The 13171-nt window shown below is 55.5% G+C and overlaps 1 protein-coding gene across 1 annotated transcript; it reads left to right on the forward strand.

Annotated features, from left to right (window-relative positions):
- Window positions 1-4076: 4076 nt before the first annotated feature.
- On the forward strand, window positions 4077-11784 carry S1PR2 (sphingosine-1-phosphate receptor 2). The gene is made up of 2 exons (XM_067733824.1): window positions 4077-4315; window positions 9305-11784. Exon 2 carries the CDS (start codon window positions 9347-9349, stop codon window positions 10403-10405), a length of 1059 nt encoding a protein of 352 aa, XP_067589925.1. The 5' UTR covers window positions 4077-4315; window positions 9305-9346; the 3' UTR covers window positions 10406-11784.
- Window positions 11785-13171: the final 1387 nt, after the last annotated feature.

Below are 13171 nucleotides of genomic sequence, written 5' to 3' on the forward strand. Positions count from 1 at the left end.
GAGGATTCATAGAGCCGCACCCAGCACAGTGTGTCCGTGTGAGTGTAAGCCACTATTGTCAGTGGCCCTGTAATTACTGGAGACTGCTCCAAGCCTCTTCCTTTTCTTCTTTTCCCCCTGCTTGGGAGCTCCCCAAGGCAAGGGCCCCGTTTCCTTCCTCTTCTGCTGTTCTCTCACTCAGGGATCCCCCCTAGGAATGGTTCACCTTTCCCCTTTGACACCCTGGACCATCAGGGCGTCTATGCCGGTGTTTCCCAATTCTCTAGCCCGTTCCCTCAGCTGACCCAGTGGAGACCTCATGTTACCCCAGAAGTGGGAGGTGAGGGGGGGGGAGGCAGAAGTGGCTTGCTGGTGTATCTGTGTATCCCTGGGGACATCACCTTTGTCTAGGGGCCATGGTCCCCCTAACAGACGGCCGGATATGTCTGCAGCCTTGATAGTACCCCCCCACCCACAGGTCCCTGAGGGGATAGCAAACTGCTGAGCCAGCCAAGGCAAGCTGGGGGGGGGACTTCCTCCCCAGCTCTCAGATCCTCACAGAGGGCTTAGATTTCCGCTCTGATAGCTCTCTGGCGAGGAGAGGACCCAGTTTTTTTAGTACTTTGTCCTTTGTGGGTTGAACACCTGGTTTCTAGAGGTTGTACAGCTGCACTTCATTTGGGCAGAGGATTCGGTAAGGTTGTGCTGAGGTCTGAGTGGACCCCAAGATCTGGCCCGGAGCTAAGTGGACACTGAAATCTGGCTCAGGAAAAGGAGTGAATTCACTCTCTGGCTTTTCCTATCTTTGCATCAAAGCCCTGCTACCCTGTGTTAGAACGGTCTGGTTTCTTCGGTCTCCTCCAACGCACTGTCAGTTTTGGTTGGCAGAAACCAACGAGGTATCACCAGAGCTGGCACAGAGCATTCTATGTTGCATTATATAAATATATATGCTGTATACCTGTATGTAACATTAATATATTGATTAATATTCATTTCCTTATTCATAACTTAAATATGTTTATTCTTTTTTTTTTTTTTTTTTTGCACCGACGGTACGTGGGCCTCTCACTGTTGTGGCCTCTCCCGTTGCGGAGCACAGGCTCCGGACGCGCAGGCTCAGCGGCCATGGCTCACGGGCACAGCCGCTCCGCGGCATGTGGGATCTGCCCGAACCGGGGCATGAACCCGTGTCCCCTGCATCGGCAGGCGGACTCTCAACCACTGCGCCACCAGGGAAGCCCCCAATATGTTTACTCTTAATATAAATTTATTTCATAGCGACACGTTGAATAATAGCGTAGATGTTTATTAGCAATGTTATTGTTTATTTATCTTATTGATACTATTTGTTATTATTATTATTACAGGAACAATTTTACATTAGAAGTCTGGTGATTTGTTACCTTCGATTTGATTTTTCATGTCTTTGTAAATTTTTTGAATTGGTAATATGAGCTAAAAATTTCAAACAGTCCCCCCCCACCCCCAGGGTACACCATGAAAAGTCTGGTCCCCTCTCACCTGTTCCCCTGCCACCCTCCCCGTCCCCCTCCCTGGGGGTAACCGCTGTGACCGTGTCTTGTGCCCTTCTCCTGGAGATGGCCTGTAGGTCCACAGGCAAATGTGTGTGTATTTATACAGCCCTTATAAATATATCCAGAAATGCAGGCAGGCAAACAAGCAACTGGTTTACATGGCGCTTTTTTCATCTTAACATGTTGAACACAGTTTCATATCAAGACTACTCCATTTTACTTTTTAATAGGCATAAACGGATCAACTTTAATTTCCTTTTTCAAAGTTTTGCTGTTCAACACTGCTTATGGAGTGCAGTATGCATACAGAAGAGTGTGCTGAACTTCTCCCTTTTTTTTTAATGGGTTGCATTGTCTGGGATTTAAGCATCCACAATTTTTTTGTAAATTTTCAGTTTTTCTGAGGTATCCCTGGCATGTAACATTGTAAGATATTTAAAGTGTACATCCAGGTGATTGGATATAGGTATACATTGTGAAAGGAGTCCCCCCCATCTAGTTAATGAACACATCCTTTACCTCACATATTTATCTTTTTATTGTGGATGTGAGAGCATTTAAGTTCTACTCTCTCAGAAGTTGCAATTGTTTGATACAGTATTACCAACTGTAGTCACCATGCTGTAAATTAGATCCCCAGACCTTATTATAACTGAAAGTTTGCACCCTTTTACTAATCTCTCTCTATTTCCCCACCCACCACAGCCCCAGTAACCACTTTTCCTACTCTCTGTTTCTGTAAGTTTGACTTTGTCTTTTTTAATTCCACATAAAAGTGATACCATGTGGTATTTGTTTTTCTCTGTCTGGCTTTTTTCACTTAGCATAAGGCCCTCAAGTTTCATCCATGTTGTTGAAAATGACAGGACTTCCTTTCTCATGGCTGAATAATATTTCATTGTGTGTGTGTATGTATATATATATATATATATATATATATATCTATCTCACATCTTCATCCATTTATCTGTTGACAGACACTTAGGTTCCATACCTTGGCTATTGTGAATAATGCTGCAATGAACATGGCAGTGCAGATACACTTTTTTGTCATTTTGCTTTTCAACACTCTTCACTGAAGTATTATATACATATAGGGAATTCCCTGGTGGTCCAGTGGTTAGGACTCCACGCTTTCACTGCTGAGGGCCCAGGTTCAATCCCTGGTTGGGGAACTAAGATCCCACAAGCCACGTGGTGCCGCAAAAAAAAAAAAAGATAGAGAGAGAGAAGATAGATAATACCCTCTCCCTCCTTTTTCTTGCACTGTCTGGGTATCAAGCAGTCTACCTTTCAATTTAATTTATTGTTGGAATAGGCCACATGTTACAAAAGTCAAAAGGTACAAAAGCGTTCACAGAGTGAAAGCTACCTCCCTCCTGTCCCCTGTCCCCTATCTTTCAGTTCCTCGCCCAGGAAATTTATCAGTTTCTTCTTGCAATATTCTGGATATTCTGAGCACATACAATAGAACATCAACTCCATCGGAACAGGGAGTTTTATCTGTTTTGTTTCCTGATCTATCTCCAGCCTTTTAGTACGGTATCTGGCACATAGCAGGTGCTTACGGTATGTGGTAAGTAAACATATAAGTAAGTAAACATATAAGCAGATTATGTATTCATCTTCACAAATAGTACCCTCCTGAACATAAGTTCCATGAAGGCAAGGGCTTTTTTTCCTGTTCTGTTCACCGCTGTGCCCAGCAGGTACACCAAAAACATTTGTTGAAGGAGTGAGGGGCGTGTTGTCTAGTCACTGATTTCACACACACGCGTCAGTAAATGAAGGTGTGCTTCATCTCTGCAGCCAGGCACCCAGATATGCCCAGGAAAAGCTGAATGAGGAAAAGAGGGAAACTAAAGAACTGGATAGGACTTCCCTGGTGGTCCAGTGGTTAAGACTCCACGCTTCCATTGCAGGGGGCACGGTTTCCATCCCAGTCGGGGAACTAAGATCCCTCGTGCCACGGCAAAAAAAAAAAAAAAAGAAGTGGATAGAAGATTGGGCCTCAAAACTTGAAAGGCAGGACTCAGCCTGGGCCTGCTGGTCAACCACAGCGAGAGCAATCGACTGACAGAGGCAGTGGAAGCTTCTGGGTGCTCCCAGTCTTCTAGGGCAGAGGGGCCAGCGCCTGAATTCTGGGGCCTTATCAAGGCAAAAACCAATCCATTCTTTGAGGCAGGGCCTGGCACATAGTAGGAACTTGCTTATTTGTTGAATGAATACACAGTGGGCACTTAATGCCTATTTGTTGTGTTGACACTTAGTAGGTGCTTCGTGGCTCCTCGCTGAGTAAATAAAGGGGATTCCATGTGCTCCTCCAATTCCAGGCTCCCAGGGATGGGCCAAGAGTACATCTGCAATGCAAGACAGTCGTTTCAGGTTGAGGTCACCTGGCCAGGAGCGACTGGACAGCACGGGGCTGCGTGACGTCATGCGCCGACCGCTTCTCACGGGTGGGGGCTGGGAGGCGCAGGGCTGGAGGTGGGGGTGCGGACAAAGGGACCCCGCGCGCCTCCTCCCCGCCCGCCTCCTCCCCGCCCGCCCTCGCGCGCGCCCCGCTGGGCAGGCCACATCTGGAATTCATTGCTGCTGCCGCCGGAAAGGAGGCGGAGATAGGGCGGGGCAAGTGGGGGCCGAGGCGGCGCCTCTCCCGGTCCCCCTACGTCCCCGGTCCCCAGCCCCGGGACGCAGAGGAGCCCGGCGGGCAGTCCCAGCCCTAGCCGCGGCCGTCCCGGGGACGCAGACGCCAAAGCCCCTCCGGCCAGGGCAAGGACCCGGGTCGGCCTAGCCAGGTGAGCGTGCGTGGCGAGGGGGAAGCAGAAAGGGCGGGCCCTGGTCCCCGGAGGTCGCGGGATCGGAGCTAGGGGCGCCGGCCAGGGGTCGGGGGCGTCGCGGGCGCTCACGCGCCTCCCGTGCTCCTGCTGCACCGAGAGAGTGGTCATCGTGCGCCCTCTCCACGACCCCAAGAGGCCCCACTGCCTCAGCCGCGAACCCCCAGACTGAGCTCCCGCCTTCTCCAGCGGCAGGAAGTTGGCCCCGAGGAGAAGGCGGAATCCGAGCGCTTTCGGCCAGAGACTGGGAGGCTGGATGGCGTGCCCCCGGACCGGGGGTTTGGGGAGTGTGTATGGGGGAGGGGAGGACTCCCCTCTTTGCTGACTCCGGCTGGGCGAAGGCGAAAGGTGCCGCGCACCGCAGTACCTCCAGGCCAAGGGGCGGGGCCCCAGAGGAAGGCAGTTGCCCACCTCCTCCACATCTGGTCCTCTGCCTCAGTTTCCCCGAGTTGTTCGGCTCTTCCAGTCCCCCCGCGGGGTCGTGGCTTTGTTCTGGAAGGAAACTGAACCTGACTACGTGGCTCCGGCGTCTCTTCTTTCCCCTGGGACCCGGGGATGGGGCGTGGGTGAAGGCACCCGTGGCGCGGACCCCGCGTGGTTCCGGGCCCAGCCAAGCGTGGGAACCTCGCCCACTCCTCTGGCACGAGTTGACTCACCCGGGGATTTCCATCCCCTCTCCCGACTGTGCCCTAATCGGACGCTCCGGGCGCCACGCGCTGAGCCCACGGTCCCCCGCGTGGTGCGACACGCGTGCGGCATTCGCGGTGCAGCTGCTGCTGGGATCTGTCCCCACCTCTCCCCAGTCCTCTGGGAATATCGAGGCTGGGCCCCTGGCTGGACGCAGAGGAGCTCCCCACCCCCACTTGGAGATGTGTGGGTCACCCGCGTGTGGCTGTCGCGGGAGAGAGGAGGCGCGGCCCCAGAGGCAGCGAGTGTGGATACCGTGCATTCCACCGCCAGATAAGGAGGCCGAGACTGCAGCCCGAGGGCGGGGTCGGGTCGTGGCGCCGTCTCCACGGAGACGCCCAGCTGGGCTTCGCCTGGTGGGGGTGGCCTCCCAGCGGACCAGGGGCGTCTCCAGCCTCCCTTGCTGTTGTTTGGGCCTGGGCAGAGTTTAGGAGCCTCCGCCCTCGGGGGCCCACTGGGGCCTCGTTCGTTTGGTCATCCATCCACCCACGCATCCATCCATCCATCCATCCATCCATCCTACATGTTTTCTGAGCGCTTTCTGTATGCCAGGCATCATTCCAGGGAGTGAAAACAGACTTAGTTGCTGTCCTCTGACACACATTCTACCCTGGAAACAGACAGAAAACAAGAAATACAATCATTATTGCTGAAATTGGCAAGTGCTGTGAATATAATAAAAAGATGCTGAGGTAGAAAGGGCCTAGGGAAGGCGGCTAGGATAGCCTGGTGGTTAGAGGAGGCCGCCAAACAGAAACCTGAAAGATGGGCTTTGTGGGAAGGCCATGTCAGGTGGAGTAACAGCAGAGGCAAAAGCTCTGAGGTAAGAACGGGGCTGACACGTCAGAGGCCAGTGTGGTTGCAGTGGACTGACCCTGGGGGAGAGTGGGAGGAGGCAAGGTGGGCAGGGGCCAGGCCATTTTAGGTAGTGGGGAGCCATGGAAGAATCTGGAGCTGAGGAGTGACATATTGGAGCTATAAATTTAAAGCTCCCCCTGGATGCTGCATGGAGACTGGCAGTGTAGAGGGCAACTGAGGGGAAACCAAGCCTAGGGGGCTGCCCTAGGGCATGGGGCATGGGACCAGTGAGTGCCCAGGGGAACAGTAACCACAGGGTCTTCCTCCATGGAACTTGGGGGAGGGTCTCCTGGAAGCCACTGAGGCTTCCTCTTGCCTTCTACTCTCCTAATCTCCCCCTGAACAGTCTTGGTCTGTCTCGCTTCCCTTCCCTCCAAACCCTGTCACTTGTCCCCCTTGCTCCATTTCAGGCCCGGCCATTCCCCAGTGCTGAGCCCAGGGACGTCTTCTGGGAGGGAGTCAGGCCCTGTGTTAGCCAGGCCTGGGAGCCTGACACAGGGAGGGGAAGCAGGAAAGGCCTGGGGGTGACTGTGCCAGCCCCAACCTCCAGACCCTGCTTCCTCTTTCTGGGAAGCATGAACCTGCCTTAAGCAAGGTCCTAGTGGAGAAGACGGAGGCACTGTGGGCCTCAGATTCCCCTTCTCTAATGAACCACCCCTCCTGAGGCTGCCCAAAGTGAGGATCTTCCCCTCAGGGAAGAAGACAGACATTTTGGTCAGTCCCTGGGGTACGAGGGCTGAAACCATTTCTTTCTTTCTTTTTTTTTAAATAAATTTATTTATTTATTTAATTTTTGGCTGCGTTGGGTCTTTGATGCTGCGCGCGGGCTTTCTCTAGTTGCGGCGAGCGGGGCTACTCTTCGTTGCGGTGCGCAGGCTTCTCATTGCGGTGGCTTCTCTTGTTGGGGAGCACGGGCTCTAGGTACACGGGCTTCAGTAGTTGTGGCACACGGGCTCAGTAGTTGTGTCTCGCGGGTTCTAGAGCGCAGGCTCAGTAGTTGTGGCGCACGGGCTTAGTCGCTCCACGGCATGTGGGATCTTCCTGGACCAGGGCTCAAACCTGTGTCCCCTGCATTGGCAGGCGGATTCTTAACCACTGCGCCACCAGGGAAGTCCTGAAACCATTTCTTATTTCCCTAGGAAGCGGCCATAAATCTTTCTCTTGGCTGCCAGACAAGAGAGGGGTCTGAGCGGCGGCAGAGGGGGCGGCCTTGGGACACACCCTGGGCTTCTAGCCCACCAGCAAGTGTGCTTCCCAGACCTGCGATGGGTCCTTGATTCTCAATTATGATCCCCAGGAGGGGCAGTAGGCCAGGGCAGCCTGGGGGCGTCTGGTCGGGGTGACCCAGCGGTCAGGCCGTGGTTCAAACTCTCCCCGGGGACATCCACACAGTCTTAATAATGTCCTGGAAAGAAGTGAGCTCCAACCGCCTGTAAAGGACCAGATCAGTAGTGCTAGCCATAGAGCGCCCCCAACTGGGCCAATCGAATGTCGAGGATGGAAAGCTCAGGCCAATAGGCGAATTGCTCAATGCCCTGGAATTGAAAACGAGCCAATCAGGGCGCGGGCTGTTTCTGGCCCGACGGCCGGTCTGGTAAGGCCCAGACCTGGGCCAAGCCGGCTGCAATGGGCAGAGGGCATCGGGGCGACCGGGGCTCGTCCGGCAGGGGAACAAGGAGCCTCTGTGTGGCGATCTGGGCGGGGCGACAGTCCCTGGGGATGTGCACAAGCCCTTCTCTGTTCCCAAACTAGGACGGATGTCCCTTCGCCCAGGGGGAGCAGCTGTCTCTATCGGGCCAGGAGCCAGGGCACCCCCTCTGAGGGGGTGTCCGGGACTGAGATGGCTGGACGACCCCGGAAGCCCCTCATCACTCCCAGGCTCACTGGGAACCGGCCTAACCAGCCTTTTCTGGAACGGTGCTCCTGGCACTCCTGGCGTGCACGTGGTCCTTGCTAGGCGTGTTTCCAGGGACCTGGGGAGGTCTCTTCCCACGGCCCCCCCGCATTGAACTAAAGGCTGGTCTGGAGCTTCCTCCTGGCTCCCCTGTGCCCCTCGTGAAAGGCAGTCACTGCACCAGCTCCTCTGAGACCCCGCCCCCCAACTACCAAGCTGGGGGGAGGCCATGAAGTCGGCCTCTCACCCTCTCTGCCCACGAGCATCTTCCCGCCCCTTCCCCCCACGGCTCAGTTTTCCTTGAGAGAGGGGTGACTCAGGCTTTCATGAAAGCGAATACCGTTCCCCCCTCCCCCCAGGGCTTCACGCCCCCTCACCACTCACATGGCTTCGCACAGCTGCCCCATCCTCCCAGCCAGGACCTCCCAGACGGGTCTCCTGTGGCTCCCCCATCCCATCACCCCCTCCCAGCCTCCCTGCACCGGATGTGACTGAGGAGCCGGGACTCAACCCTGTTTGTTCCATCTGGATTTCATCTTGGCTGGGGAGGGGGGTGCCAGCGCCCTGCCCACCACGCTAGGACCCTCTGTCCCAGGGCAGGGCTAGATGGTGCTGATGAGATCAGGCTGTTGGGAATCTTGCCTGGTTGGCTCACTCAACATCCCTTACCAAAAGATTGGGAGGAGAGCACCTAGTCCCTAGCTGTGGGTGTGGCAGGAAGAGGGAAGCTAATAATATTAGCTAATAGTTATTGAGTGCCTGTTGTATGCTAAGGGTGCCTCGTGTATCGTTCAACGGGATTTTCCCATCACCCCTCTGAAGTGGGCTTTCTTCTCCCCACTGCACAGATGAGGCCATTGAGACTTAGAGGTCAAGTGTTGAGTGACTTGGCACAATATCCCACAGCGTGTCAGAGGTGGAGCGGGGTTGAACCTTGGATTACCTGCAGGGTCTGAGTCCTTGAAAATGACGTGACCTCTGTGGTGCTCAAACCTCAGGTGTCTCCCCAAGACCTTATCTTGGGAACACGTATGGCCTCTAGGCTTAGACCCAGCCTGAAATCCAGGGCAGTGGGTGGATGGTGCTATCAGCGAGAGCATCTCACTGACCCAGGTTGGCAGGCGGCATGAGGCCTGAGGCTCCAGTGTTTTCAAGAAATGAGACAATCCCTCCAGGTCCTGGCGAAGACTCCCTCTCCGGGTAGGTGGGTAAGGCTTCCGGAAGTCCATTTTGTGTCTTTCATGCCCTTTGGGGGAGCTTCTGTTCCTCTGAAGGACACTGTAGCCTAGAGGTTATAGAGGCTTTGAAGTGGGTCTCTGAGGCTCTGGCCACTGACTAGCTTTGAGGCTTTGGGAAAGTGAATTGAGCTCTCCGGTTTCCCATTTGTAAAGCAGAGATGATGATAATTCTGACTTCACGTGACAGAGTTGGGACTTGAACCACAGCCGTCCAGAGTCAGCCCAGGCAGCAGCCACGGCACTGACCCGTCTGTCTATCTTTTCTCTCTGCAGCTCTGACAGCCCCATGGCCCCAGCCGGCTACTAAGCCCCACCATGGGCAACGTGTACTCAGAGTACCTAAGCCCCAGCAAGGTCAAGGAACACTATAATTACACCAAGGAGAATCTGGACACGACGGAGACGCCCTCCCGCCAGGTGGCCTCAGCCCTCATCGTCATCCTCTGTTGCGCCATCGTGGTGGAAAACCTGCTGGTGCTTATCGCGGTCGCCCGCAACAGCAAGTTCCACTCGGCCATGTACCTGTTCCTGGGCAACCTGGCTGCCTCAGACCTGCTGGCGGGCGTGGCCTTCATAGCCAACACTTTGCTCTCGGGCTCTGTCACACTGGGGCTGACACCCGTGCAGTGGTTCGCCCGTGAGGGCTCCGCTTTCATCACGCTCTCTGCCTCTGTCTTCAGCCTCCTGGCCATCGCCATCGAGCGGCACGTGGCCATCGCCAAGGTCAAGCTCTACGGCAGCGACAAGAGCTGCCGCATGCTGCTGCTCATCGCGGCCTCGTGGCTCATCTCGCTGGTTCTCGGCGGCCTGCCCATCCTTGGCTGGAACTGCCTGGGCCACCTGGAGGCCTGCTCCACCGTCCTGCCGCTCTACGCCAAGCCCTACGTCCTCTGCGTGGTGACCATCTTCTCGGTCATCTTGTCAGCCATCGTAGCCCTGTACATCCGCATCTACTGTGTGGTCCGCTCCAGCCAGGCCGATGTGGCTGGCCCGCAGACACTGGCCCTGCTCAAGACGGTCACCATCGTGCTGGGCGTCTTCATCTTCTGCTGGCTGCCCGCCTTTAGCATCCTCCTCCTGGACTATGCCTGTCCTGTCCGGGCCTGCCCTGTCCTCTACCAGGCCCATTACTTCTTTGCCTTTGCCACCCTCAACTCACTGCTCAACCCTGTCATCTACACATGGCGCAGCCGGGACCTGAGGCGGGAGGTATTACGGCCGCTGCAGTGCTGGCGGCGGGCAGCAGGGGTGCAAGGGGGGCGAGATGGGACCCCGGGCCACCGCCTCCTGCCTCTCCGCAGCTCCAGCTCCCTGGAGAGGGGCACACACATGCCCACATCACCCACGTATCTGGAGGGCAACACGATGGTCTGAGGGGCAAGTGGGCTGACAACCAGGCCACCACAGCAGAGGGCTCCATGGAGAGGCACCGGGTGCCCTGGGACAGAGACATGGGGCTGCCAAGCAAGATGCCCCCATTCCACAGACCTGGGTGATGCTGACGATATTTCACACCTGGGCTGGCTGACTGAGGCACTGACCAGGTGGATGGCACAACTGCAGCCGGGTCCTGGAGGCCAGCGAGGTGGCTGGAGTGACCTCTTCAGAACTGGATCGTGGGGAGGGCCGGGTGGGGGGCAGACCTGGAAAGAGCCCAGGTGACAGCAGGCAGGTGCTCGAGAGGAGCACAGCGCAGGGGCAGTCTGAGCCTCCGTCCTGTGCCTGACTTCCCTCTCTGAGTTTAGCCCCCTTGCCACCTTCTCTTGTGGTTCCACTTCCCTAGAACCACTGTCCTGAGGGGCTGGAGACCTCCTCCCTGACCGTTCTGGGCGGCCCTGGCTAACAGTTCCCGGGCTCAAATCCACAGCTTCCCCAAATTTCACCAGCTGCCACTTTGGCAACTTCTTCCCTTTCTTCTGACTCTTGTGAGTGAGATGCCAGGAAAGCACGTGGCGGTGGGGAACTAACCCCCATTCTCAGACCTCATTGGCCAATTGCACTATTCGGGGCACAGAGGAATCACCCAGGGCTGGAAAAACCGGTCTGGGGGCCTGAAGAGGGCTCTGGGCCTCCCAGTGGGGCAGGGTGGAATTGGAGAAAGTTCTAGGGGAGCTGTTGGTACAGGGCCCCAGACCCCCAAAAAACAACCACCCCCAAACTCTCTCACCTCCAGACCCAGCCGAGGTACCAGATCTCATAAGGCAGGGCAGCCTTGAGCCCGCTGTGCCTCCTTTCAGGTTGTATTGAACGGAGCATGGGGGTAGGGGTGCCGAGGACAATTGTGGGATGCCCTCCTGTTGCCCGCTTCAGAAGGACTTTGTTAAGTTCTGTGGACAGATGGAAGGGACATTGCGGTACAAATGTATATTTATGTGTGTCTGTCAGTGTCTGTGTGTGTGTGTGTGTGTGTGTGTGTGTGTGATGTCTGTGATCCCTTCTGCTCACCCTGTTTCCCCAGAATCGATGCTATTTTGTCTCCCCACGTCTGTGTTGAAGCTACCAAAGAGGGATCTGGTCCCCGCACAGACTCCTTTGTAATTCCTTGCTTATGTCCCCACTTGAGAGCTGGGGTGCAGCTCACCTGGGGGAAGGAAACTTCACGCCTCAAAGTGATTTCTCATGACTGCAAAGGCTGGGAGAGGGGATCTCTGGGGGGGCAAGGAGCCAGTCGGGGGCTTGTCTCCCCTCATACAGCTCCCCGGATGCCCCTCGTGCCTGAGACCCAGGCCCAGGCCAATAAACGGTTCAATGTCTCTTTCTGGTGGTTGTTGTCTTTTTAGGCTTAAGGTGGCAGTTCCCCCATTAGCATCCTGTGGCTGGGGGTGGATGGGACAGGGGAGGGTGGCTACTGCTCAGACAATTCATCCTTTGCCAGTCTTTCCTCGGTGCCCCCAGCCCTGGCCCAGCCAGAGACAGGATTGCAGTGGCTTCTGAGAAAACAGGGTCAACACTGACTTTCTCCCTAGGGCAGTTATCTGGCCCCTCCCAGTGATTAATTAGGCCCAGGACCTCCATGCTATCCTTCAAAGAGAGAGCCTGGCAGGCGGTGGGGCCCCACCCCTGCTTCTTCATCCCCAGTACACATCCCTCCTGGGGAGCTAGAGAGATGGTCTTGGGAGACAAAGGCCCAGATACCGCTCTAAAGCACAGTGTTCCTGAAAGGAATGGCCCACCCTCCTCAAGCACTTTTCAGGCAGGAAGACAGAATCCTCAGGAGGCTGGAGTTACTATAAACTGCTTTTATGGAGATGTGGGTTCAGAGAAGTTAAGTGAGCTGCTCAGGGTCACACAGCCGGTTGGGCCAGTGCCTGTCTGGATTTGAACTCAGGCGGGCTGACTCTAGATCCTGCCAGCTCCACCACTGGGTCAGAGAAAAGATCCTCAAACCCCTCTTTGCCATGGAAGGAGTGAGGAGTGTGGGCTGCCAGCCTCCACCAGCAACAGCAGGATCCAGGATATGCCCAGCTGGGGTGCAGCTGAAAGGTGGGTCCCTAGCTCGGCTCCAGAGTGACCCTCCCTCCTTTGCCCACAGGCACAGGGCCCAGCGGCTCCTTTGAAGATAGATCTGGAGCTTTGATGGGGAACCCAGGCCCTCAGGCTGAAGCTCCGCCCAGCAACACCAACGCAAAGCTGGGGCAGCCAGCTGAAGCGAGGAGTGGGGCAGACGGTGGCCAGAAGTTGAGACCCACACCCCCCATCGGAATTCCCCTTCCTCCAGCAATTCAAAGACAACCTCTGGAAACCTGAGCCCTCGCTGGGATTGGGAGGAGGAAGAAGCACAGGCCAGGCCAGGGTCAATCAATTTCCCGCAAACACCCACATGCTTCCTTCACCTGCTCCTTCAGGCATCCGCTCAGATGCCATCTCCTCAGAGAAGCCTGCCCTGACCACCTTCTTCCCTCTCTCTAGCCCCTCACCTTCTTACCACCTGGCGGTGTAATACACATCGGTCTACTTCTCCCTAATTAAAATATTTACTTTTTTTTTTTGGCTGCACCACACGACATGTGGGATCTTAGTTCCCCGACCAGGGATCGAACCTGCGTCCCTTGCATTGAAAGCACAGAGTCTTAACCACTGGACCCCCAGGGAAGTCCCTTTTTTATTTAATTATTTTCCTAATTAAAATATGAACACCTT

The sequence above is a fragment of the Pseudorca crassidens genome, chromosome 3 (assembly GCF_039906515.1).
Source record: "Pseudorca crassidens isolate mPseCra1 chromosome 3, mPseCra1.hap1, whole genome shotgun sequence".
Taxonomy (NCBI): Eukaryota; Metazoa; Chordata; class Mammalia; order Artiodactyla; family Delphinidae; genus Pseudorca; species Pseudorca crassidens.